The 27,538-nt window shown below is 48.7% G+C and overlaps 2 protein-coding genes across 3 annotated transcripts; one reads left to right on the forward strand and one right to left on the reverse strand.

Moving 5' to 3' along the window:
* The first annotated feature begins 477 nt into the window (after window positions 1-477).
* tp63 (tumor protein p63) lies at window positions 478-16,522 on the forward strand. 2 transcript variants are annotated; one of them, XM_084012138.1, is made up of 12 exons: window positions 478-640; window positions 3,702-3,959; window positions 9,605-9,791; window positions 9,867-9,982; window positions 10,199-10,308; window positions 10,411-10,535; window positions 10,690-10,772; window positions 11,347-11,471; window positions 13,402-13,547; window positions 13,708-13,855; window positions 15,017-15,110; window positions 15,225-16,522. In XM_084012138.1, exons 1-12 carry the CDS (start codon window positions 599-601, stop codon window positions 15,519-15,521), a joined length of 1,731 nt encoding a protein of 576 aa, XP_083868264.1. In that variant the 5' UTR covers window positions 478-598; the 3' UTR covers window positions 15,522-16,522. The 2 variants fall into 2 exon arrangements, with proteins under 2 accessions (XP_083868264.1, XP_083868265.1); XM_084012139.1 differs by lacking the exon at window positions 13,708-13,855 and having other exon boundaries at window positions 479-640; window positions 15,225-15,463.
* Window positions 16,523-20,408: 3,886 nt separating this feature from the next.
* On the reverse strand, window positions 20,409-26,563 carry zbtb11 (zinc finger and BTB domain containing 11). Its single transcript, XM_084012128.1, has 10 exons — window positions 25,948-26,563; window positions 24,522-24,763; window positions 24,208-24,439; window positions 23,141-24,126; window positions 22,741-23,058; window positions 22,241-22,655; window positions 21,947-22,064; window positions 21,647-21,805; window positions 21,387-21,562; window positions 20,409-21,112 (listed from the first exon to the last, which is right to left on the reverse strand). The coding sequence occupies exons 1-10, from the start codon at window positions 26,258-26,260 to the stop codon at window positions 20,562-20,564; spliced, it is 3,510 nt and encodes a 1,169-aa protein (XP_083868254.1). The 5' UTR covers window positions 26,261-26,563; the 3' UTR covers window positions 20,409-20,561.
* Window positions 26,564-27,538: the final 975 nt, after the last annotated feature.

Raw genomic sequence — 27,538 nt, forward strand, 5'->3', positions numbered from 1 at the left:
ATCCAAGCACTTTTCAAACCTTAAAAACACCACACTCAAATTCAAGTGTTTTCAAGGATTTCCAGCACCCGTAGGAACCCTGAAAATAAGTGCGTGCAGCCCGATTGTGGGCAGAGTCTGTTGTCGGTGTTGTTGTTTCCTAAACAGGTCGCCATCAGGCCTCTGTGATGGAGACGTGTCATCTACATTCATATGCTAACTAGCTGCAGCTCCACCACACCGTCCTGCAGCCGTGTGGAGATGCATTCAGGGTTTACTCTAAAAAAACAGGTGAAAATCAGTTTTTGTTGTTGCTTGGTGTGGATTGTGAAAGTGTAAAGTAGAATGTGGAGAGGCGTCATAGGTCGGAGGCCTGCAGAGCTCCAGAGGACGGCTAAGGAGATGGGTGTGGACTCAGGTGTGGGACAGGTAGCTCCTTAGACCCCTCCTCCCTCCTCCTGGTATATATGGCCTCCCCATAGATTCCTATAGAAGCTCCTGCTGGTCCAGTCTGCGTCTGTAGTCCACATCGCTCCTGTCGAGTGTAGGGGAAGAGATCTGAGGAATCCTGGAGCCAGTGGAGCAAACAGCAGCAGCTCTGCTCAACCTCAGCGCCAACATGTTGTACCTGGAGACCGGGTCCACCACATCCTACAGCGAGGTAAGACCAGGACCAGGAGCCATGCTGCTGCTTTCATGCTGTTTTCGTGAAGTCGGAGAAAAGGTTGACGCGGGAGGACGATTGTGTGTTTGCTGGTGCGTGTGTTGGCATGCACATCTGTGAGAGTGCATGTGAACACCTGGAAACGCTGTTTAAACAGCAAACTCTGATCACAGCACAGATTCATCCAGTCCGGAGATGTGATTTCATTTGTCGAGGGAAAAAAAATCCGATTTTTGTTCGGTTTTGATTTTTTTTTTTTTTTTTTTTTTTTGGCCTTTTCATGAAAAAACAAACTAAGAATGAAACGCTTCCTATTGTTGGTTGTTTTGATGGTTGGATTGATTCTGATATTTGTGATTCATTTTAAGAAATTGGAGAAGATTCACATTTTTGTTCTTTTTAACTGACAACTTAAAAAACTTTTTTTAATGCATAAATTTGCATGAAACGTCTTGGTTGTATAAATATATAAATATATAACACAATCTGTGTTTGCAGACTTTAATGTGAATGGTGTCGTCGTGTTAAATGAAGCAAACAGACTTTTATTGGCTGCAGGTTTCAGGCTTCCTGTGTTCTCCGCCTGTGTCCGAACGCAGCGCTGATAGATTGCAGGTTGCAGATAGCAGGTGTGTCAGGTCACTGTCTTTTAAGTTGTCGGAGCAGGGGGGTCTTTAAGTGGTGTCCAGCTCAGGGATCAGGTTTCCCCCCTGCCCCCCCCCCCAGCCTCCTGGGAGCCGCTGTTTAGACCAGGACCCTAATTGTTTTAATGGCGTGTTGATGTAGATACAATCAGCTGCTCTGCCCAGCCCAGCAGGGATGAGGTGTAGGTAGACCCCCACCCAGAACCCCACCCCAACCCCCGACCCCGCTGAGCCTTTAATGCCTCCCTCCCTCCCCTGTGGTCACTGGTGGCCCCCCCATCAGCCCCCCAGGGCCCAGTCTGGTTCCTGTCGTCTAATGTGGTTTAACTGTTGTCAATAATTCAATGTATCGTCATACAATAGAATTCAGTTCCAGACAAAGAAGCTGCTCTGAAGTCAGTTCAGTCTTTGAATATTGTGATATTAATATTTGACAGTTTGGACACCTCATGTCACCAATATACCTGCTGCTACCAATGGTGTTCTCCTGTCCTGGACCCTGAACGTCTCACTAGTAATCTTTGATTCAGACCTCCTGACTAGTCTGAAGACTCTGAACAGCGTTTATCTCCACAAAGAAAGGAGCTCAGACTTTATTAAAGGCTGCCGGCACGTCAAAGCTGCTGATTTACCGTGACGTCCCTGAACGCAGCGTCAGGCTGTAAACAGAAGGATTTTTTAACAGCGGCTAAAGTGGTTATTAAACGAGCGAGTTTGCTGTATTATGGTGGAATTAGATCTGGTGATTCCACTTCCAGTCCATTAAACATTAAAAGGTGATGCGTTCAGGCGCACCATTGTCCTCCCTCCCTGTGTTTAATGTGAACTGTTCTGCGTTGGCCAATCGTCTCTTTTCTCCACGATCATTATTTGACATTGATAATTGCTGCCTGTCACATTTCCACCTTTACAGCTGCCAGAAATCACAGTTCAAAAGAGTCCAGGACCAGGACCTTGCCATGTTAGTCAGCACACCCAGACCAGCTAGAGCCTAAACCAGCTAGAATCCAGACCAACTAGAGTCCAGACCAGCTAGGACCTAGACAAGCTAGAACCAAGATCAGCTACAACCGAGACATGATAGAACCCAGATCAGCTAGAACTGAGACATGATAGAACCCAGATCAGCTAGAACGCAGACCAGCTAGAACCCAGATCAGCCAGAACTGAGACATGATAGAACCCAGACCAGCTAGAACAGAGACCAGATATGCCCCAGATTAGCTAGAATCCAGACATGATAGAAAACGTGGGGGGGTGGGCAGCTGTGGTCGGCCTGAAATAACCAGCAGAGATTGATGGCCGTCTAACGGGCAACCAGGAATGTGTCACTTATAAATGGAAAGGAATGAACTGAATGGCAAGCAGAGAGCTAGCGGGACCGGGACCAGGTCCAGAACCCAGCTGGACCCTCCCACCCAGTTTGTAGCACAACTTTGGTCCAAAAGCCTTAATAAACAGATCCAGTATTTCTACGTGAAAGATCATCCAGTTCACATGTTTCCATTCACTCATTTTATTTCTGGTTTTTATGATCCGAAAGTTTACGTCTACTTCCGTCTGTCTCTGTGTACGAATGCTAAAGAAGCTGTAGCAGAAATGCAAGACGAGGAAAGATGGGACTCTTACTGAAAGTAAAAGTCTTTTATTTGAGACCAGATCTACACTACTTATACGTGGAGCTGGACTGTGTTTAACTTACTGTTCACAATGACTGAATTAGCCTATGCTAATTAGCTCCTCGCTAGTACTAATTGCTAATGCTCCTCACCAGTATTTATACCTATGGTCATCTATATGGTTGGCTGAGTGCTGTAAAAGGTCTGTTACAGTGACAAAATACAGTTTCAACTAATGTTGTGATTTTTTGAGTGTACATGCCAGGCTGGGATATGCTAGTAATTAGAATAAGCAACTGACGTAAGGATAGAAATAGAATAGTAGCAGAACGGACATCAAACTGTTCTCAGTGGTTCTCGTTACTAGTTGTTATGGCGATGACGCACATCGTTGGTGCTGTAAAGTGATGTCACAGTTTACCAGGAAGAGAGCTCGGGAATTAGCTAGGTAGCTAGGTATTTGTTAGACTCAGCTCTGCTGCTCGGCTCATTTCCTGTAACCAGTGTAGCATTAAAGAATGACAGTATTAGCAAGTTAGCTAACTAGCCAGCTGTCTGCTAGTTAGCTAGCTAGCTAGCTTGCTAATTCCACAATGATGCGATTCCACAATGATTCTACGCTACACTTAAAACAAATGATGGTTCTACTCCACCGCTAGTCGTTAGCATGAAACCTCCACTGTAAAAAAGTGAGTTGAGCGTTTAGTTTCTCTTCAGACATCAAAGTGTCTAATTTAGTGGCTCCCGATGTATTTGTAAGTGTTTCCTGTGTTGAAACCTCTGTTGTGTCTCCAGTCGCAGTACACCAACCTGGGGCTCCTGAACAGCATGGACCAGAGCATCCAGAACGGTGGCTCCACCTCCACCAGCCCCTATAACAACGACCACGCACAGAACAGCGTAACCGCCCCGTCGCCCTACGCCCAGCCCAGCTCCACCTTCGACGCCCTGTCGCCCTCGCCCGCCATCCCCTCCAACACCGACTATGCTGGGACGCACACCTTCGACGTGTCCTTCCAGCAGTCCAGCACTGCCAAGTCGGCCACCTGGACGGTAAGACCACCAGTCTGCTGTAACACCCAGACATAACTCAACATTTTTACACTTATTTTTTACCAGTTTGTTCTACGATAAATATAAATATGTCAGTAAATAACCCTGGTGAAGTTTGAACTTTGTAAAAAAAAGATGGTTGATAACTCCTCCTTTTACCTAATCAGCTGTTGCTCCTCCATAAACGTTTGAAACATATTTATTATTATTTCAAGAGTATTACATCCATTAATGACAGTTAGTTTGTTTCCTTCCTGTTGATTCCAGGGAATGAAAAAGCATTATATTTAAAATGTACAATGGAAGAGAACAACATTACTCCATTACTCCAATATTCCTATTTTGTTTTTTGTTTTTCATAAATAAATAAAGTGTCTAACGCAAAGTAAATAACCAGATATCCCATCTACACAAATACACAGATAATTATATAAATAATAACTAAAAAGTAATTAATGATAACTAAGTAAATAAATGATAATGTGACCTTATGCATTCTCCCGTGTATATCTATATACACATACACATCAAAAGGTAGAAGATAGTGTTAAATTATAATGTATTTGTTACTCGAACTTAAACACGCTTTATTGCCTCCGTCTTCCACTCTGAGTTTGATCAAGTTGTAAGGCGCATGAATTCAAATGGAATCCAATCGTGACACCACTACGTTTCTAATGTTGCTTAGCCGCTACGCTAACGCAACGTTAGCTTTTTTACATCTCAAACATAACAGCGGTGTTCATCTGTGAAGATTATCTCGATGAACATAAATAATCAGTTAGTTTTCTGCAATAATCCAAAATCTTACATAAAAAATCCTGTTAGATTATTTGTTGAGGGAACTAGCGTGATGCTAACTTCGTTAGCAATGTGTTCCAACGTCTTGTGTTTTGGAGACACAGTTCCTCACTGAGGGCCGTGAAGCCGGAGGAGGACTCTGATCTGTCTTCTGCTTCGACGCCATGAAGGAAATCTTTTGGCGAGGCGTAGAGCACGCAGGAGGCAGGGCATGATGCCGATTGGCCATGAGAAGATACGTGAACGCCAGGGTTGTGGTCGATACCCTGCTCCCTGTAGAGAGGCTAACGGCCGTGTTGGTGACGTACCTAGCTAAGTTGGTTAGCTAGCTAGCGACAAACCTACGACTATTATCTTATGAACTGACAAACGTCACATGTGGAATTCAGGCAACAATTCAGACAGGATCAGAACTTTGAGTCTCACTGATTAGCCCAGGTGAGGTGATGATGTCAGCAAGTAAAAATGAACACACATGAGAGCAGAGGAGCCATGTTTAAGGGTCTAGTTCTGAGGGCAGATGAGTCTGGTTGGAGAGTTCAGTGCAGTGATTTCCATTCAGTTAACCCTCATCTGGTTCCTCTGGTCTCTGGTCCCAGGTTCCTGGTTTGTCCCGGGACACGCCCACTATGGGATCGTGACATTTACCCGATTCCCACAGTGCCTCGTTCCGGCGTCCAAAAACAAAAGTGTTTGTGAAGTGTAACTGTGAAGTGTAACTGTGAGGAGGCTGAGGGAGGCGACGCCCGTCCTCACACACACACACAACACATGATGCAAGACTGGTTAGATGGGTCTGATTCACCTGGTTCACCTGGACCGCCGCTGGAAACGCTTATTATTATTATTGTCTTCACACTCAGTCACGGAGCGAACAGCGTTCCCTTTTTTTGTAGTTAATGACTCATTTACATATTTAAACACGTTTAATACTTGTCTTCATGTCAGTAATCAGCTGATATCTGGTCGTTAAATGTTTTATTGAGTAGTGTGATACCACAACATACACGATATACGAACAGTGTTTAGTGTGTCGGAGGTCACATGATCACTGTTGTTGACTCTCAGCTGACTGACATGTAACACTGATCTCTGGAGACGACTCAGTGGCCTGATGACTGTTTCCGATGGAGACACACCTAATCCTCCACATACACACTCACACACACACTCACACACACACTCACACACTCTCAAACACACACAGCAACATTTCCCAGAACTGCTCCCACACCGTTTCCTCATTGGCACTCCCACCATCTCCATGGAGACCAGGAGATCATCATGGCTGTTTAGTCTTCTTTGATTTGATGAATTAATTACGTAATGTCTCATTTGAGCTTGATGACATATAGACATAGACACAGTATATTTATATATATGTTAATTTATTTATATATATATATAAATCAATAAATCAATATTCCATATTTATATATTTACATGTTTATATATATAGTGTATAGTGTGTTTATGTATAAGTGTTTTCTCCTGACACCAACGTGTTTTTTAATTCTTAAGTCATGTTGGTCTCAGCATAACGGTGCTGAAGGTTTTTATGAACCTTCATGAAGTCTGCTGCCTGAACCACGAACAGGAAGTGGTTTGGTTTTCTGTTGGTTTGTGGACTACAGTTTTGAAGCCTTCAGCATTTTGGACGTCGCTTTCTTGAAGTTTTTACAACCAGTAGAAGGAAGTGACCATATTTGGACTGTGGAGGAGCAACGGGTGGATCTGATGAACACAAGCAGCAGAGCAGCAGACTTACTGGATCTGGATCCATGTGGATTCTGGTGTGAAGCTGCTAACAAAGTTACCTTCTTTCATTTACAGCTAAGTGTTAAAGTCATCTTAGTAGCTAACTAGTATTGGTAGCGTGGTAGCGCCTGTCAATCAGCAGGTACGCCCCGCCCCTTAAGCATCCCCTGCTTTCTGGTCTCTAAATGGACTAAATGAACATCATGCTGGATTGAAGAAGACTTGAAACTAGAGATTGAGACCATAAAGTCGTGTTTACAATGATAACTGAGATAATAACTCAAGAGAGAAGTAGGACCATTTTTTCATAGACGTCTATACAATCAGAAAGGAGGAATAATGGATGAAAAGAAGTTTTTGACCTCTGGTTTTTAATGCCATTGTTGGCTGCCAATGCGTCTATAGGTCTGCGGTGTTTGCTGAGCGTATTAACCGCCACCACGTACGGCAGTCAAAGGCGAGGAATGTGATGGCGAGGGCCATCAGCGGGACTCTGGGATTACAGTAATGGATGGAGGGCCTGGAGATAATACCTGGGTAAATACTGTGTGCCTCTCTGCTGAACCCGCCGCTCTACCAGTGTCTTTATCACCGAGTTAAGCTCCATGGTTGGGGAGGAGGGGGGGGAGGAAGGGAGCCCTCAAAGTGAAGAGTGTTCTAGCGAAAGGCAGCAAGACGCAGCTTGCCCCGGGAACATCTGCGGGCCGTCCCACGCCTCACGAGATGGAGCCGAGACTTGTTTGTGTCAGGCAACATGTCACGACTCGCCCCGAGAGGAGCGCTTGCACACAGACGGGAAGGAAAAAAGCCTTTTTTATGATATGAGGTTTCTTCAGAATCGCTGTGGAAAAGTCCACCATGATGCAACAACTCACCTCAACTCCATGTCGAAAAAAAGAGGCCAAAGTTTAGAAAAAACAAATGTGATGTCGTTTTCAAACCACATGTGAAGCAAAATGTTCACCTCAACCAGATGAAAAGGATGCTAAAATAACTCCATAATGATGGTGATCAGTATAAAGTGTGAAGTCATGCAAGACCACAAGCTAACTACTTTAAAACGCTTGTTTTCTGAATGGAGTCTAGTTGATGGGTGCTAGGCTATGCTAACATTGTAGCTGCTCCATCAACACTCCATATAAGGTCATCAAGACATAAATACGGCAGAGACCTTGTTGGTTGGTTCTTTGTATAAAAAACATTTGTTGATGGAAACTCAGATCAAATAAAATGAATAGGTTTTTAATGAAAGAACATTTCAAAGGAATCTGTTCAGCCTCCTTTCATTTCCAGTGTGATTCTAGTTGAGTCTTGAAGGTGACTTGGAGGTGACTTGAAGGTGACTTGGAGGTGACATGTGACCTGTGGCACTCTGGAACCACACAGTCAGATGGTGGTCTTTAGAGAAAAAGGGCCGTTGTGCAGTAAAAGGTCCAGGTTTGAGCAGAAGCAGGTGTCTGCCTGGTGGAGGATCTGTGGAGTGATTCAGGTCTGGGAGAACCTCTGGGCAGGACCTGACACGCCAGGTATGAGAGGACAAGACCAGAGGCGCCAAGCACTGCTTGTTTAAGGCCTGATGTTTGTCAGGACTTGACTGCTGCATGCGCCCGCAGCGCCTGTCAGCCCAAGAAGAACGCTACAGCTGTGGGCCTGCCCCGACCTGCCGCCAGGAAGTGTGTGTGTGTGTGTTAGAAAGTGTCTACACACATGCATCAGAGCCCAGTGTGCTGCAGATTGAGCAGCGAGGGTCTTGTAGCCGTGCGGTGGTGGTGGTGATGGTGGTGGCGGCGGCGTCCCCGGGTCACGTGACCCTCCCTCACACAGCAGGTCTCTTTCAGGCCGCCGTGATGAAGCTGCTCTCCTTTGTGTGCGTCTGTTTGCTCTTCACATTGTGACCAATGAAAGGCTCATAATTACATGTTAACACCTGAACGCCGCGCCCTGAGTGAGCCACTGAATCCCATCAGTCACCTGGCTGTCCTCCACCCAGCACCGGGTGGAGCACAGCAGCAACTTTAGTAGAAGCTTTAGCAGCTTTAGCAACTTTAGCATCAGCAGTTTTAGCAGCTTGAGCATTAGCAGCAGCAACTTGCTGCTTTAGTAGGCAGCTTTGGCAGCAGCAAATTTAGCAACTTTAGCATCAGTAGTTAGCATCAGTAGTTTTTAGCATCAGCAGTTTTAGCATCAGCAGTTTTAGCATCAGCAGCGTTAGCAGCAGCGTTAGCAGCAGCGTTAGGAGCAGCGTTAGCAGCAGCGTTAGCAGCAGGGTGGTGCAGAGCATGGCTGCAGGGCGGGGATGGTCCTCCAACATCGTGATTAGATCTCAGTTGCCTTCAGCTACACAAACAGCAGCCTGTAATTACCCCAAACACTATGCAGGGACCCTTTACCCACCATGCACTGCTCTCTGGTTGGAGGAGCCGGTTCATCAGTAGACGTGTTGCGGAGGATAGAAATGATCGGTTCATGAGAAGCATCAGACGTCAGGTCTGTGGCTTATCGGGGTTGGGCTTGGTTCTGGTGAACGCGATGGCGTGCGTACCCGGAGGACCAGCGGACACGACGAAGGCGCCAGACTTGTGTAATCAGTCAGCACAGACACGTTCATGTTGCTCTGGAAACTTCATGGAGCTGGAATCTAACGCTGCATTGTTCCTGAACGCAGCCTGCAGCACTCTGACTACAAGAACACACACACACACACAAGAACACACACACACATACATACAAGAACACACAAGAACATACACACACAAGAACACACACAGATACATACACACACAAACACACAACACACACAGATACATACACACACAAACACACAAGAACACACACACACAAGAACATACACACACAAGAACACACTTGCTCTGGGTCGTTGGGGATGAGAGTCGGTTTAACGGCGGGTTTATGGCGCTGCGCACGGAGACCCGGAGGCTTTGAGGTCCGGCCTCCAGGACGCCGGCCCTTTAAGTGGCTCCTAATCACAGACTGGTCTAGAGGGGAACCAGACATACAGGGTCCAGGTTCCAGGTGTTACAGCCGGCCACTAACCCCCCCCTTCCCCCCGCCCTCTCCCTCTGCAGTACTCCACAGACCTAAAGAAGCTGTACTGCCAGATCGCCAAGACCTGCCCCATCCAGATTAAGGTCCTGACCAACCCCCCGCAGGGCGCTGTCATCAGGGCCATGCCGGTCTACAAGAAGGCCGAGCACGTGACTGAGGTGGTGAAGCGCTGCCCCAACCACGAGCTGAGCCGCGAGTTCAACGACGGTCAGTTCCCCAGTTACTCGAAGGCACCTCTGACCTTTGACCTCTGGAGTCACTGACAAGTGTCTTTTCTTGCAGGTCAGATCGCTCCTCCGAGTCACCTGATCCGTGTGGAGGGCAACAACCACGCCCAATACGTGGAGGACTCCATCACCGGGAGGCAGAGCGTCCTGGTCCCCTACGAACCGCCACAGGTGAGTCCTGCTGGCCCAGTCTCCCAGTCCTGCTGGCCAAGTCTCCTAGTCCTCTTGTCCCAGTCTCCCAGTCCTCTTGTCCCAGTCTGCCAGTGCTGCTGTCCCAGTCCTCTTGTCCCAGTCTCCCAGTCCTCTTGTGAATATTAACACCAGTAGAAGCTCTGTAACCAGGATGTAGATCTAGTCCGCGTCCTAACTCGTGTGCTGGTCTCCCAGGTGGGGACGGAGTTCACCACGATCCTCTACAACTTCATGTGCAACTCCAGCTGCGTGGGCGGGATGAACCGCCGGCCCATCCTCATCATCGTCACCCTGGAAACCAGAGAGTAAGAGTTCCTCGCCCCCGCCGCCATCATCCTCATCATCATCAACAGCAGCAGCAGCATCAGTGTCTCACCCCCTGTCTGTCCCTGTCCCCTCTCCCCCAGTGGTCAGGTACTGGGCCGCCGCTGCTTCGAGGCCAGGATCTGTGCCTGTCCGGGTCGAGACCGGAAGGCGGACGAGGACAGCATCCGCAAGCAGCATGTGACGGACGCCTCAAAGAGCAGCGATGGTATGAAGCGCCGTAAGTTCTGGTGGCGGGCTCACCTGCTCGGGTCCCGCCCCTCTAAGGGACCCACTAACACCCTGCTGGTCCCCCCTTGTCCCCTCTGGCTCACACTAACTGACCCCACAATGGTCCTCATGCTTTCCTGTCCTCCTATCAGCCTTCCGCCAGGTGTCCCACGGCATCCAAATGTCCACCATCAAGAAGAGGAGGTCTACAGACGAGGAGGTCTTCTGTTTGCCCGTAAGTCCTTATCCCGCTCACACCAGACAGGAAGCAGACTCTTGTTTCCTTAGTGGTCATGAAACCTGTCTGGACATCATCATGACATCATCCAGAGGTGCTCGGTGGTTCACCACAGCTGAAAGGAACCCAGAATAAAGTATTTATTTGTGATTTCATATCAATAACCAGATGAAAAGGATGCTGAAATAACTCCATAATGATGGTGATCAGTAAAAAGTGTCAAGTCATGCTTTGTTAGGTCTGTCTGCAAGACCACAAGCTTACTACTTTTAAAACGCTGGTTTTCTGAATGGAGTCTGGTTGCTAGGCTATGCTAACATTGTAGCTGCTCCACCAACACTCCAAATAAGGTCATCTAGACATAAATACGGCAGAGACCTTGTTGTTTGGACCACAGACAGTCTCTGGTTTCTCCACATGGTCTGGTCTGGTCTGGTCTCTGGACTAATGTGAGCTACTATAGTAGACCTCTGGGGGACCACAGAAAGTCTCTGGTTTCTCCACATAGTCTGGTCTGGTCTCTAGACTCTTGGAGCTTCCTGTTGACAAGCGTCTCTGTTTCCTGTTTCAGATCAAAGGTCGTGAGATCTACGAGATCCTGGTGAAGATCAAAGAGTCTTTAGAGCTGATGCAGTTTCTGCCTCAACACACCATTGAGTCTTACCGGCAGCAGCAGCAGAACCTCCTGCAGAAACAGTGAGTACCGGTCCAAATCTCGAACCACATCCACATCCAGAAATACAACTTTATCTATTAAGCACCCTGAAACAGAGTTCAAGACACTGGTTTTATTTTCACTCTGGACGGATATGAGTACATAAAGAAGTATCGATGAATGTTGGTCAGGTATTTAATAGTTTCTGTGTCCAGTTCAAAGTTTTCATGAATATCACTTAAGAACGGCATTTGGCTTGTAAACATTCATTTATGTATGTAGAATAAGGCTTAAATAACTAGCTAGGTATCTTGTTAGCTAGGTATCTAGTTAGCTAGGTGGCTAGTTAGCTAGGCATCTTGTTAGTTAGCTATCTAGCTAGCTAGGTGGCTAGTTAGCTAGGTATCTTGTTAGTTAGCTATCTAGCTAGCTAGGTGGCTATTTAGCTAGGTATCTTGTTGGCTAGGTATTTTGTTAGTTAGGTATGTAGTTTGCTAGGTGGCTTGTTAGCCAGTTAGTCAGTTAGACTTGTTTCCTGGAGCTGGTTATTAATGGTAATAATAATATTAATGCTAATAATATTAATAAGCAGATAGCACATATCAGCTGATTACTGACATTAACATTATTATTTCTCATTTTACAAGTTTTCTGAATTATTATGTTTAAATATGCAAATGAGGCATTGTCTAATTTAAATACAATTTCCAGAACAGAAAATCAGCTTGTTACATCTATTCGCATTATTAGAGTTTTAAAAGAGACTTCTTTAATAACTTCATGTGCTCCATGTGTTAAAGTATTAATAAAGTCTTATCTGCTGGTCTCAGCTGATCACTGAGATTATTATCTACAGTATTAAATGTTGTCTCTAAATATGTAAATAAGTTATTATCTGGTAACATGAGGAGAATTCTACAGAAAAGTAGCACATTCAAAGTTTTCTCTTTTAAACATTTCACTTCTGTTTGCTATATTTCTACATGTTTAAAAAATAAAGTTTCAGGTTTCCTTGACATCAGTGTCTGTAGAGCTCCCCCTACTGGTCACATTCAGTAACCACACCACTGAGCACTCTCACTCCTCCTTTCTCTTCTCCTCATTCTCCTCCTCCGTCCTCTCCTCCTCCTCCTTCTGTGTCCTCCTTTCTCTCCTCCTCTTTCTCCTCCTCCTTTCTCTCCTCCTCCTCCCTGTCAGTGGACTCTTATTTCTCCTCTCTCTGGTTCCTCCTGCAGTCTGATTAGATCCCGTCTTGGGAACCAGATCATGGACCCGGCAGGAGAACCAAGGCGGTGCTGCAGCTCCTCCTGAATCTCTGCTCCACATTCCTCCTGCTCCTCCTCCTGCTCCTCCTCTTCCTCCTCACATGGACCTCCTCTCTGTCTCCTTTTCATCACCTGCTCCTTTCCGTGACTATTAAAGACAGCGGATTCCTCCTACTGCATGCCTCTGTTCGGTCCCTTAGAGGTCTACTTGGGTTCTGGTCTGGGTTCACGGTGGAGGATCAGAGACTTTTTTTCTATCGAGCTGGACTCAATAATTCTTTGTTACTGTTGTTGATGCTGGTCGTGTTTTTATAAAGTCGCTGCAGGACAGTGTGTGTTTGTTTGTGTGTTTGTGTGTGTTTGTTTCCTCATTAAATCGTCTGTTTGAAACAGACTCTCCGTCTGTCATAACAGAAATAATCGCTTTTTGTTTTCTGCTTGAATCTTGAAACTCGTAGTTGCATTAAATAAAAATGTTGTGGGGATGAAATCCCGACATAATCGCTCAGAATGATTTGCTGCTCTGTGATTGGCTGTTGGATGTTTGACGTTTTCCTCTGTGAGCCAATAAAAACGTGTGTTTCATAATAAAACCTGGTTCCCGTACGTTTCTACTACGTCGTGTGTGGATGCGTGGACGATGTGACACCAGGAGGAAGGTGAACCCTCCATGTGGTCTGTAACAGTCTCTTTCTCCTCCATGTAGGACCTCCATGCAGACCCAGTCCCCCTACGGATCCTGCTCCCCGCCCCACGGGAAGGTGAACAAGCTGCCGTCCGTCAGCCAGCTGATCAACCCGCAGCAGAGGAACACGCTGACTCCATCTGGCATGACCGGAGGCCTGACTGACAGTAAGTGTGCTCTTCTGACCCCGACCCCCTCCCCCCCACCGCCGCCACCCCTGCCACCGCCGCGGGCCACGGGCAGCTCCTGAATGCCTCGGCAGATGCTGATGATTGCGTGTCGGCGAGCAGCAACACAAAGCTCACGGCGGTCCTCTTGTCTCCGCAGTGACTCCCATGATGGGGGCTCACATCCCCATGAACGACCCCATGAGTTCACTGAGCCCCACGCACGCGCTGCAGCCCCAGCTGCCCCTGGTACCGTCCTCCCACTGTACCCCCCCGCCTCCGTACCCCATGGACAGCAGCATCTCCAGGTACCTCAGACCTCCGCCGCCTGTAGACACACCAGGTCCACTTGTTAGACCAACCGGCGTGTTCACACCCGAATGCCACGCGAGTTCAACCGCGCCGGGATCGTTCACGTTTAACGGGCACCACTGGAGAGGAGGCGGGGCTTACCCCCCCCCCCCCCCCCACGCAGACACAACGGGGTTCCCTCCACTGCTTTGTTGTTGTTGCTCCACCGTAAAATACTTTCGCCCGCCATCAATCTGCGTCTCCACGTTGACTCTGAATCATTAAATCGCACCGCACGAAAAACTGGCTTTGCGTTTTGGTGTGAACACATCGTTAAAACTAGAGAGCATACAGAGGCTCCGCCCCTTCCTGTCGCTTCTTTCCCTGTCTGTCTGTCTGTCTGTCAGACTGTCTAGAGTCTCGTTCCTGTCTCACTGCTTTTCTCTCATTCCTGGGGAAACTAAACCATCAGAACCTGGGACCAGCGAGAGGTCGTTCTGGCTAGTTAGCTTGTTAGCATGCTAACACATGCTACAGTCACAAAAGATAAAAAGCAGAACATGAACTGCTGGTCTACGTTACTTTAGTACACATGGAGCTGGACTTTAGTGTTCATGATGGACCTTTACATAATTAGCTAGCGCTAATGCTAATCGCTAGCGCTAATGCTAGTAGCTATGGCTAATGCTAATCACTAGCCTGCTGGCTATTGTTTATGATTATGGTTAGCTAAGAGCCTTAAAGGTCCGTCATCGTGACAAAATACAGTTTAAACTCTAACATTTGTGAGTTTCAGTTTATGCTAGCGATTAGCATTAGCATTAGTGACTCACAGGCTAGTCAGTAGCTGGTTTCAGCCAGTAGAGGGCAGTCACTCTGTGTATTTATTAACACTGGATGTAGAATTGAAAAACTGGACCTGAATCCATCAGCAACACCAAAACAGCAGACGGAGGTGGTTTCAGACCTCAGACCTCCTAACCGCCGCCAGACCTCCTAACCGCCATCAGACCTCCTAACCGCCATCAGACCCTCAGACCTCCTAACCGTCATCAGACCTCCTAACTGCCACCAGACCTCCTAACTGCCGCCAGACCTCAGACCTCCTAACCGCCGCCAGACCTCCTCACCGCCATCAGACCTCAGACCTCCTAACCCCATCTCCTCTTCCTCCACAGCTTCCTCATACGGCTGGGCTGCGCAGGCTGCCTGGACTACTTCACAGCACAGGGCCTAACCAACATCTACCAGATAGAGAACTATAACATGGAGGTGAGCCCTTGCCTATCCAACACCAGTCATATGATGGGTTAGAGAGAGGAGTGGCTCCGACCCCCCCCCCCACCAACCCGCATACTAACGCTCCCCCTGTGTCATGACCACTAGGATCTGTCCAGGCTGAAGATCCCCGCCGAGTTCCAGCACATCATCTGGAAGGGCATCATGGAGCACCGTCAGGTCATGGACTTTTCCCCACCCCCCCACATAGTGCGCACCACCAGCGGCGCCTCCACTGTCAGCATGGGCTCCTCCGAGGCCCGCGGCGAGCGCGTCATCGACGCCGTACGCTTCACCCTGCGCCAAACCATCTCCTTCCCTCCGCGCGACGAGTGGTCCGACTTCTCCTTCGACCTGGATTCCCGTCGCAACAAACAGCAGCGCATCAAGGAGGAGGGGGAGTGAGGTGGCTGCAACCGCTACCACGCCCCCCCTCCCCCCCACCCGCCTCACGCCCGCTGTTGGAACGTTCCGCTGGTGTTTCCTGAAAACAACCGCCTCTGAAATTCATAGTCATATCAAAGTGCACTTACTTTCATTATCGCAGAGGAGAAACATTTTAGTACATTGTGATTTCTTGAGAGCACTTAAGAAATGTTTAAACCATTCATCCCCACGACTGGAGCCAAGCTGGCATTAGAGGCTCCTTCCTGCTGTTGCTATTGTTGTTGTTGTTTTTGTTGCTGCTGTTGTAGTTGTTGTTGCTTACGCTGTTGTTTTTGTTGTTGTTGTGGATGCTGTTGTTGTGGTTGTTGTCGTCCGACGCCTCGTGTTTCCGCTGACGGCCGTCTCCGTGTGCACGTTAGTCCAGAACGCTGGTTTCCTGCGTTGCAGTGATTGTAAACATTTCAGCCGTTTCCTGTCAGAAGTATTACTGTTTCCTGCTTCTATCTTTCTGCTTCCTGTTCCAGTGTTGAGCAGCGCGTCGCCGCTGTGAAGTGTTAAATTGACAGACGGTCGATCATTGATGTAGCCACCTATAGGCCTAATGCTTGACCCCGTGTTTAATATGACTGATGTCCTGTCGTTTCTTCTTCGTTGGTGCAGACGTTGAACACAAGTATTGTATTGTTTTTTATTGTTTTTGGTTGGAGGTTTTATTTTTCTTTGCTGCGTTGGCCAGAACCCCGATAGAGATGTGTATATACATGTGTACAGTTCTTTTATTTTGAAAGTCTCCCTAAAAGAAAATGATCAAAGTGTCCTGGTGCAAGCATCGTCCTGGTAGCTTCGGCCAGACCGGCGCTCGCACCGACCACCGACAGTGAGAGTTCAACATTGTCAGAAAGCAGACTTCGTCTGCGGCGTCATATTTTTTGTACAATGTGTTGTAAATATGTTGCTATGTACGACGGTATTTTGATAAAAATCTGAAATAAATAATCTGACTTGCTGTATTGCAGGTGGAGGTTCGTCTGTGTCAAGTTATTACAAGTGTGTCTTCGTTGGATTCATGTAATTAATCAACATCACATGGAGAGAAACATTATTATTATAATTATTATTATCATCATCATCATAGAACACCAGTCTGCCTTTAACTGAAAGGAATACTTCTCTTGCGGAAGAACCTCCTAGACCCTAACCAATCAGGATTCAGGACTGCCCACTCCACTGAGACGGCCCTCCTCACTGTGACCGAGTCCCTGCGAGACGCCAAAACATCATCCAACTCCTCCGTTCTCATTCTCCTTGACCTATCTGCTGCATTCGACACAGTCAACCACCAAATTCTCCTCTCCACTCTGGCTGAACTTGGCATAACCGACTCTGCTCTCACCTGGTTTACATCATACCTGACAAACCGCACCTTTCAGGTCACATGGAATGGCTCTATGTCCAAACCCTGCTCTCTGGACACGGGTGTCCCTCAAGGCTCAGTATTAGGACCGCTTCTGTTCTCACTATACACCAGATCACTAGGTTCTGTTATCACATCGCATGGATTCTCCTACCATTGCTACGCTGATGACACCCAGCTGTTCCTCTCTTTTCCCCCGTCCTCTGACGCTCACATTGCAACTCGCATCTCGGACTGTCTGGCTGACATCTCTGTCTGGACAACTGCACATCACCTCAAGCTTAACCTGAATAAAACCGAACTCCTCTTCATCCCAGGGAAAGACTGCCCTCACATGGACCTGTCGGTCACTGTTGAGGGCATCACAGTATTTCCTTCCTCAACTGCGAGGAACCTGGGTGTAATCCTCGATGACCAACTATCCTGCACCCCCAACATCACTGCTGTGGCCCGATCCTGCAGATTTGCCCTCTACAATATCCGCAGGATTCGGACCTTCCTCACAAAGGATGCAACGCAGCTCTTGGTCCAAGCACTGGTCATCTCCCGCCTTGACTACTGCAACTCTCTCCTGGCCGGACTCCCGGCCTATGCGATTAAACCATTGCAGCGTATCCAGAACGCTGCAGCACGCCTTATCTTCAATCTACCCAAATTCTCCCACGTGACCCCCCTCCTCCGTGACCTCCACTGGCTCCCTGTTGCAGCACGCATCCAATTCAAGACGATGACACTGGCCTTCAGGGCCATCAATGGAACGGCACCTGCCTACCTTCAAACACTGGTCAAACCTCATGCCCCGAAGCGAGCACTCCGCTCCTCTACTTCAGCTGGCCGGCTGGTACCACCATCGCTGAAATCAAACAAATGTCGCTCAGCAAAGTCCAGACTCTTCTCTGTTCTGGCGCCTCAGTGGTGGAACGAACTCCCGACCAATGTCAGGACAGCAGAGTCATTTGCCATCTTCCGAAAAAGGCTCAAGACTCACCTGTTCAGACTTCACCTCGACTCTACATAGCATGACCCACTAACACCCTCCCTCGACCCCCCCCCCCCCCCCCCCCCGCAAAAAAAAAAAAAAAAAAAAAAAAAAACTCGGATCGTAGCACTGTTACTCTTGAAGTACTACTTTACTCAGATGAGGACCTAGCACTTGTTCTATTTTTAGCTCTTACTGCATCGGCAATGATACGTCGTGGTTTCTTTGTTTCCTTCTTTTGACAAATGTACTTATTGTAAGTCGCTTTGGACAAAAGCGTCTGCTAAATGACCTAAATGTAAATGTAAATGTAAATGTACTTCACCCAACTGCATGAAGCTTTGTATTTGTAAAAAAAACATATTATTTTTGAATGGTCGTGCATCAATCTCTCATTTCCCCCAGTGACAGGAGATCTATTCTGAAAATGAGCAGTATCGTCATTTTTCATCATCCTCATGTTTTCAACCGCCTATGGGGGGCGGGACCTACTGAGGCTACAGACCTATTACAGATCAGTGGCGGGACCTCACTTCAGACTCGGGGGGGTCCTTTTAGAATAAAATGGCGTTTGCTCTGCTCGCCGCACCACTGCGCCATCTGTAGGCAGCTCGCGGGCTCCTCAAAGCTGCCTACAGATGTGTCTGCAGACATTTTTTGTTTATCGGCCTCATGAGCGATTAATCAGTCGAGTCGACCACTATTACAGACCAGTGGTGGGACCCACTGAGACTACAGACCTATTACAGACCAGTTGTGAGACTCATTGAGACTACAGACCAGTGCCAGTACTCACCAGTACGCAGTACCGGGACTTCTGATTTTTACCCATCTGCGTACCGTTACTTCAGCGTACCGCCACCTCATGACGCATCTAGGTACGCATATTGTAGTTCTTTTATCATGTTGTGGATACCTATAATAAGCTATGCAGTTGATGAATCTGTCTTCATTTTAGATCGACAAGATTCAGTTTAAAAGTTTTTCGAGAGCTTGCGGGAGGCTGCGGCGCACCGTCTCTCCACACTTGCCGTCAATCGAATGCATTTCAGGGCATACCGTAAATCCTCTAATATAGCCTCAGCCAAAATCTTCGCGACGCGAACCTGACAATGAATGGGAAGCGTGGAAATAACGCTGCCTGTCGACACTTGCCCCGGCCTCCATTAGAGACCGGCCGTTATTTACCTCCGCCGTTATTTATGTACAGGGAGCAGAAATGGACAAATAAAACCGATCACCCTCTCTGGATGGAGAAGACTAGACAGAGGAATTCAAGAGGGCGTATCTAAGTTGTGATATCTTTATTCCAAGACTCTCTCTCTCTCTCTGGGACTAGCAAGCAAGTTGAGAGACAGAGCAAACAAGCAAGCAGAAAACAAGTAGCTACAATAAAACCACACATAGTTGCCATCTCACTGTACATTGTATCCATTTAGACAAACAATATTTTCCTGTACAAAAATATGAACAAAATAAATTTGAAGATATGGATTGAAGTTTGCTTTTTATTTATTTATTTTTTTTTTTTACAGAGAAATGTGTGTGTGAAAATGATCAACTAGTATATGGTTTATCTAAGCAACTATTATAGGGTTTATCTAGGTAAACCAGGCAAAAACACATGGTATCCACGAGAGCCACAAGCGCGCGTGCTGTGCAGTTGCTGATTTAGAGTACTGGCACCTTTTTTATTCCAATTCAAGCACTGCTACAGACCTATTACAGACCAGTTGTGAGACTCATTGAGACTACAGACCTATTACAGACAGGGCTCTATCTGGTAGACTGGATCGGTCCTTTGAGAATACAAATGCCGCTCTGCGCTCTGTCCAAAATCCACTCACCACCTGACCTCCGGCCGGCCTGATAAGTTCACCACTGGCGGTCCGCTCACACTCACATCCAGCGATCCGGAGTCCGAGTGTTTCCTATAAGTGTGTCAGTGAAGTTTCATCATGTTCTCTCTTTTTGATGACTTGACGGAGATGTGCAAGCGCAAACCAACGGGGGACTGGCGAGGGGGGACAGATCAGTGGGAGTGGCCTTCAGAAAAATGTATCATAATTCTCTCTCTCATGTTATCACAGATAAAATAAAAATTATGAAACCACATTTAAAATGCATCAGAGTCATTTCTGGGGGAGGAACTCCTGGAGGACCACCAGGAGGACCAGCAGGAGGACCCCCATTAAACTGCCCCCCAGTTTGTTTTTGCTTCCAACATCTTAACAGTGTCATTTACTTGTGATTGTTTTACATCTCCGTGGCAAACAAACGTCATAATGCACATTAATGGAGATTATTGGTCGGACGGTTGAGCTAATGCTAAGTAATATATACTAGCAGCAACTGACACTTGTTGCCATGGCAACTGTACAACATCCATGTGGTGGGGCTGTAACAGATTCAATTCCCTCAAATAACACCATTTGGCATGTTTATAGGGAGTCACAACCACAACAGGAAGTCTGCTGCGTCTCCGAGGAACCACATTGAGGTAAAACAAGTGTTGTGTTCATCTCAACTTTATTTCTGCTGAGTCAGCGTCACAGATTCATGACTCATCACCGATGCGTCTCCCTGTTTATTACTTATTTACATTCACAAAAAATAGTCCTCTTTTTACATTCTGGTACATTTTATACAGACGGGCACCCCGCAGTCACTCGACCTCAGCCACGTGGGCCACCTCCACCTCCATGGTCTGGATCTCCTCGGGGGCGTCGTCCTCCTCCTCCTCTTTGGGGTCTGTGAGCGCCTGTTGCGCCAGGACGTAGTTGACCACCTGCATGATGCCCTGATCGGACAGTGTCGCCACCGAGCCGTCGCTTGCCGCCTGGGCGGCCTCCACCGCCTCCACGGCCTCCACCGTCTCCTCGGTAATCAGCACCGTCTCCAGCTCCTCCGAGGTCGGCGGCTGGGCTGGCCGGAGCTCTGGCGGCAGCTCTGATGCCAGGATGCTGACGGCGTGCTCCACCTGGGTGCCCTGGTTGTGGAACTGGAGGGTGTCCTTCTCCAGCATGATCTTGCCCGGGAGATTGTCACCGTGGTACTTGGCCATGTGCTTGCGGAGAGTGCGAGCGTCGATGTGGGCTTCCTGGCAAATCGGGCACACGTACGGACGCTCGCCGGTGTGAGTGCGAACGTGGCGCTTGAGGGAACGGGCGTCGGCCCAGGCAACGCCACACGTCAGACACTCGAACGGCTTCACTCCTGGAAGAGAGGCACGGAGACCAGAGGACAGGGGATTATTCTCCCATTACAGAAATAAGGGATCCAAGAGACCTGTTCAACCCACCCGGGTTCTCCCAAGACTACCTAACGTAGCCGGTCTACAGGGGAATGATCTAATGGGGTTAGGCTTCTCGCACTGGGAGAGGCTCCTCCCACTCAGAGTAGAATTATCCAGAGTTCAGGATTGACTTCCCATTTGTAGTTGTACCGGTACTCACCCTGGTGGTTGTTGCGGTTGTGTAACTGTACTCACCCTGGTGGTTGTTGATGTGGCGGCGGTACTCTCGGAGCTGGGTGAACTTCCTGCCACACTGCTCACATTCCCTCTCCAGGTTCTGCTTGACCCTGCCTTTCTTCCCGTGGGTGGCCTTCTTCACATGCCTCCTGAACAGGGCCTTCTCGAAGAACTCCTTCCCACAGACATTGCACCTGAGGGGACGGGGGTACAAACGTGATGCCTGCTACCATGGTAACCAACACAACGGGTGTAGCCGATGTCATGCGTGTACTTACTTGAAGGGCTCAGCCACGCTGTGGGACTTGACGTGCGAGTACCAGTCCTTCTTCCAGCTGTAGCACTTCCCACAGACCTGGCACTGGAAGGGCTTCAGGCCCATGTGCTTGTTCATGTGCTGCTGCAGGTCTTTTGCCTCGTAGAACCTCTTGTCACAGCTGCAGGGACACGGCGGCCATGTTTACACATCTTTCATCCATCATCATGTGTTACCGTGTTCACACCAAACACAAAGACAAGTGTCTGACCACGCCTGCATTTGGTGTGAGCAGCATCGGTGAAGACGAAGAGTTACTCACTGAGCACAGCCGAAGGGCCGGACGTCGGGTTTGGGCAGGTGCTTCTTCAGGTGTTTGCTCAGAGCTGAAGCTCGATGGAACGTTGCTCCACAGGTGTTGCATTGGTACTTTGACTCACCTGTGGAAGGATTTCAGGGTTTATGGTGGGAACATGACGTCACATTAAAGCCACCCACCCGTATGGACAGACCCTTTAAACGTTAACTGGGACCCATCCGCTTGGACAGACCCTTAAAAAGGTGAACTCAGACCCAGCCATATGTACAGACCCTTTAAACGTTAACTGGGACCCACCCGTATGGAGGCTGGTGTGCTCCTCCATGCTCCGCTTGCTAACAAAAGACTTCTTGCAGTATTCACACTGGAACTGTTTGGTGACATCGTGCAGCGCGCGGTGCATCTTCAGGCTGTGCTTGTGGGCGAAGGTCTTGCCGCAGACCTTGCAGGAGTGAGGCCGGACGCCTGTGTGGTTCAGCATGTGGATCCGCAGTGAGTAGAGCTTTGGCAAAGTCTTCCCGCAGATGTCGCACACAAACTCCCTTTTGGTGAGTGCCGAGGAAGTCTTCTCGTCCAGGTCACTGTCTGGCTTGGCCTCGGAGGCATGCTCCATCACCGGTTTGATGATGGCGGCTCGCTGGCTGCTCTGCTGCTTGTGCCGGGCCAGGTGGGCTCGGAGGGAGGCGGCGTACTGGAACTCCTTACTGCAGAGCTGCAGGGACACAGAAACACTGCGGTCACAACACCTCCAATGCCATCAACACCATTACCAGGGACGCGTTGAGACCGCTACTCACGCTGCACTTGTATCCGCGGGCCTTCTCGTGTTTCACCGTGTGCATGATTAGAGCGTAGCGTCGGGGGAAGGACATGCCGCACTCTGAGCATGTGTGCTCTCTGCCGACCGCGCCCTCTGCTGGCGTCGGCTGCTGGGCTCCGCTCTCTGGCACCACCCCCGCCGCCGCCTTCGTCCCAGCCTCGTCTGTGCTAAGGTCTGCTGGTGTGGTCTCCAGGGTGCCGGCGTCTGGATTGGCCCCTAACTCAGGCTGCCCGTCACCTTGAGCCTCGGCCGGCTGCTTCGGTGGTCGGCCCCTCTTCCCTGGCCTCGGCACAACCTGAAAACATGTTCATGTTTGATTTATAGACACAAAGTTCATCAGTCTGATACAACACTTCAATTAACATGTAAAGATGTACCTTCGGCGTGGTGACGCGTGGCGGTGTGGAGCCCTTCCTGCCCTCCTCCTCGTCCTCCAGCCCCATGTGTAGCCGCGCATAGCCGCCCTCGGCAATGGAGCGCTGCCGGAGCCGCCGCCGGTTGGGCTCGTCCGTCTCCTGCTTGTCTCCCTCATCAGCAGAGGGCTCCTCCTCCTCCAGCACCACCAACTCCTCCATCTCCACCTCCTTCTTCACCTTGGCCGGACGCCCCCGCTTACGTTTCTGGGGCGTCGCTGCCGATTCTACCTTCTCTTGCGCCGCAAGTGCCGCTGCCGCTGAGGCCAGCGTGACGACCTCAGAGGAGCGGACTTTCTCCGGGTCCACGTTTATAATGAAGCCTCCGGCACCGGCAGGGTTCTCCATGGCCAGGCAGGCCGACACCACAGCGAGGGACTCGCTGGCGCCGGCCTGCCCACTGTGGGTGACAACGGTCATCGTCTCGCCCTCCATTCCCTCTGCCCCAGGTGACATCAGAGTGACCGCCTCTACCGGCTCAGCCTCTCCGCTGTGAGTGATCAGAGTCACGGTTTCAGTTTGTCCCGCCTCCCCATGATGCACTTCTTCTTCTACTCCATCTGCGGCGTCGGTGAGGATGGCCGCCGGCTGCTGGACATAGTCCTCTTCAGCCTTAGTGACGAACGCCACAGCCTCGCCAGTCACGGCGCTCTGGGTGACAACGGCCCGGCCATCGCTCTCGATGGTGACCACGAAGGCGGCCGCTTCGTCCTTGGAGGCTTCTGGAGCTGCTGGCTGGCTCGCCACCACCGTGTGCACGTCACCTTTCTGGTACACCGTCAGCTTCTGCTCCTCCACCTGCTTGTGCACTGACTCGCAGATCTGCAGCACCTCTGTCATCAGCAAGTGGCGAGCCAGGTTGGCGATGTCCGCCATGACGCAGAAGTTAAAGGTCAGCGTGGACGTGTACGCAAAGTCCAGCAGCGGCAGGAAACTGACTTTGGTGAAACCTGGAGGGGGGAAGGAGGAAGTGATGTCACCACACTTAAATATCTCCATACAGATGCTGAAACGGCGTAAGGAAGTCTCACCGGAGAGGTCGACCACGGCCTCGTGGGTGGTGGCCGCCCCCTTCTCGAAGAAGAGCTCGTTGAAGTACTCGCTGCATGCCGCCAGCACGGCCTTGTGGGCGCGGTGCTCCTCCCCCTCGATAAGCAGCGTGATGTCACAGAACTGGTTGTTGAGACGCTGCTGGTTCAGTTTGTCCAACATGGTCTGACTGTGTTTGGGAAGGAACTGGTTCACCTCACCCTTACTGTCCACCTGGAACACGAACACAAACACACACACATTAATAACACACTCCTGTATAACAATCAGACGTGAATCAGACGGTGAAACGTACAAAGACCAGCTCGTGTTTCGCCATCGTCTTCTTGGATCTCAGCTGACTGGACAAGTCAGAGAAAACAAGGCCGTCGTCCCCCTCTTCCTCCTCCTCTTCCTCATCCTCCTCCTCGTTGGCGGCGGTCGCCCGCCGTCTTGCTGGCCGGCTGAACATTCGCTGTCCAGAGCCGTCATCGGCGCCACGTCGGTTCTGACACTGAGGACACTCTCTGATGTGGTCTTTGACGTGCTTCAGGATCCCTGAGGGGGGGCAGCCAACACATTAGTTGCCTTGACAACATCATCATTTCAGTGTTTCCCATACATAGACCAACGTGTGGCGCTGCGCCAGAATCAACACCGAGCGCCTCAAATTGATTCACGTTTTTTTTTTCCAATGCAATTTTGTAATAGAAATATTGTTCCGTTCATTCATCTCCGCATAGCACTCGTTCTCCCTGTCATTCTCATAGTTTGTGGAGCAGTGTGGGAAACACTGCATTTCATTTACCTGGTAACCTTCAACTCCCTCTCCAAAAAACACACTTCAGTATCACAGAAGTTGAATTAATAAAATAATAATAATAATAATAATAATAATAATAATAATAATAATAATAATAATAATCCATAGCACAAGTTTTTAGGAACTTTGTCAGTTTCATGGTGATTATTTTGATTCTCAATACTGCAGAGATTATTTGGATCTCCAAATAAATACTCATTAAGAAAAGTAAAACATGTAATTTTAAAAGAAATCAAGGGAAAAAGGTGACAAAAAGAAGCAAATTTTAAATCGCAGGAGGAAAATTATTTGTTAAAAAAAAAGGTGAAATGTGTCAAAATACCATTCTAACATGAGAATAATTTTAACATAAGATTATCCTCCGTGGTCTGATAAAGTATTTATTCTTAAACTGACCACTAGATGGAGACAATGGGTCTCATGTTCTGTTGTGTTGAACGTTTCTGACATCACGGTGATGACATCACATACAGCCTCCACATGTCACTCATCCATGACGGTTTTTAACGTCTCCACAGAGGCTCAACACATTTAATAACGTCATCGCTTCTAGATTTAACTGTGAAGATAATTCTAACTTTATCAGTTCAAACACATTGGTTGTGGTGTATATGTATGTGTATGTATATACATATGCATGTGTGTGTATATATATATACATACACACACACACACACACACACATACATATATTATGAATATTATTGTATTTGTATTATTATTTGTATTATTCTATTAGAGAGATATCACCGAGGAAGTCCCTGTTTAGTGGAAACAACAGACACAGAGGACGAGTCCACTGTGTCTGTAAGGGAGGGGGGTTTACTTCCATGTGTACGTGCCATGTGTACGCGCTACCACCCCCCTCCCCCTCCCAGAGGTGTCCTCCCACCCCCCCGCACCGGGACCGGGATCTCACCTCTCCACCAGTACTTCTGGGAGATGGTCTCCCAAGTGAGCTGCTGGTTCAGGTGCTCCCCCCCCTCGGAGACGACGTGCGCCTGGTCGATGAGTCCCGTCCTCCGACCGTCCTGCAGGACCACCTCCAGCTCCGTGAACAAGTTCTGGCCCTTCAGCCGCCGCTGGTAGAACAGGGTCCCGTCCCGGACCACGTAGCAGGTCGCCGCCTTGCGGATCTTCCGCTTGGTGTTCCCCGGGGTCCCCGGCGCGTACGGCTCCCGCTCGTCCGTCAGGTACCGGATGATGGCCAAGTAGCTCTCCTCGCACGACATGTCCGCGCTCAATCCCGGGTGCCAGAGGCGGCGGTTGCCCCCCCTCCGGCGGCCGGACGTCTGCTGGGGATTTTAGAATTAGTTCGCGCGGAGAGTCCCGTGAAAAGACGCCGCCGACACCGACATCTCTATTTGTTTCTAAGGGTGGAACTGCAGTTCGCCGCCGTCCGTGGACCTGCTCGAACAGACAAAATGGCTGCTGCACAACCGGAACTTGCGTCAGCGGGTGCCGGAAGCGCGTCGTTAACACTGTCCGCCACGAGAGGGCGCGCTGAGCGAACTTATAAAACACCACAGAGAACCGTCCGTCTGCTTTCATGTATTCATCAAGATCACTTTTATTTAGTTCATTTAAAAATCCTCCAGTTGTTTTTCATTTAACTTGTAAAACTGAAAACTCTGATCCTTCTGTCCTTAGTACCGAGAATGGACCTGAACGGGACCATAAATATATATTAGGGAAGCACGATATTGGATTTTTTGCCGATATCTGATATGCCGATATTTTACTATATATATATATATATATATAGTAAAATATCGGCATATATATATATATATATATACACAAACTCATAACGGATGACGGTTCTTCAAATTGACAATTAAAGTACAGTCCGCAAGTCTGGCTGCTCGAGTCACATTTTGAATGTTTACAACACTCAACAACATTTTAACATCAATATCGGCCGATACCGATACCTTGCCGATAATATCGTGCATCCCTAATATAAATCTAATTTGGTTCAGGTTGGGTTGGGGTTCTGGTTCAGGTACGGTTCTGGTAGGGTTTTGGTTCAGGTTCGGTTTTGGTGGGGTTCAGCTTTGTTTCTGGTGGGTTCTGGTTCACTGAAAGGCTGCAGCATCAACCGATGATGTCATGTGAGAGAGGAGCCCTTAGTAACACAAACCTGACTGTCAGGATCACAGAGACCTGTTGTTGTCCAGCATTAAAAGAATCAGCTCCCACAGTCACGTCTCCATGTTTATATGGTTACGATGTTTGCCGTTGGTTCTGTTTATTTAACTTGTGAATGATCAACACTGAAGACCAGAGGTTCTGGCATGATGGGGTCTACGTGATGGGAAGGAGGGGTCAGAGTGACCCGGGTGTTCGGGGGCCTCCACCTCTCTTCAGCCCTCAGGAAAGGCCATCTCCACTCTCTGATTGGCTGAGAGGATTATTGATTAGAGGCAGCAGGTGATTAGAATGATCCCGACTCGGAGGATCCAACTCTTCCAAACTGACCCGGGATCAGATGAGGTTGGGTTGGTCTC

Source organism: Eutrigla gurnardus (genome assembly GCF_963514095.1).
Source record: "Eutrigla gurnardus genome assembly, chromosome: 6".
NCBI lineage: Eukaryota > Metazoa > Chordata > Actinopteri > Perciformes > Triglidae > Eutrigla > Eutrigla gurnardus.

What these genes read in the sequence shown, in the direction of transcription:
- tp63 (XM_084012138.1), top strand. Translation starts at nt 599, where the DNA reads ATGTTGTACCTGGAGACCGGGTCCACCACATCCTACAGCGAG. An exon ending in TCCCCTACGAACCGCCACAG is followed by an intron (nt 9,983 to 10,198) that starts GTGAGTCCTGCT and finishes CTGGTCTCCCAG; the next exon opens with GTGGGGACGGAGTTCACCAC. An exon ending in GTCACCCTGGAAACCAGAGA is followed by an intron (nt 10,309 to 10,410) that starts GTAAGAGTTCCT and finishes CCTCTCCCCCAG; the next exon opens with TGGTCAGGTACTGGGCCGCC.
- zbtb11 (XM_084012128.1), bottom strand. Translation starts at nt 26,260, where the DNA reads ATGTCGTGCGAGGAGAGCTACTTGGCCATCATCCGGTACCTGACGGAC. An exon ending in CACGCGTCACCACGCCGAAG is followed by an intron (nt 23,059 to 23,140) that starts GTACATCTTTAC and finishes ACATGTTTTCAG; the next exon opens with GTTGTGCCGAGGCCAGGGAA. An exon ending in CGGCCCTTCGGCTGTGCTCA is followed by an intron (nt 21,806 to 21,946) that starts GTGAGTAACTCT and finishes GTGTCCCTGCAG; the next exon opens with CTGTGACAAGAGGTTCTACG.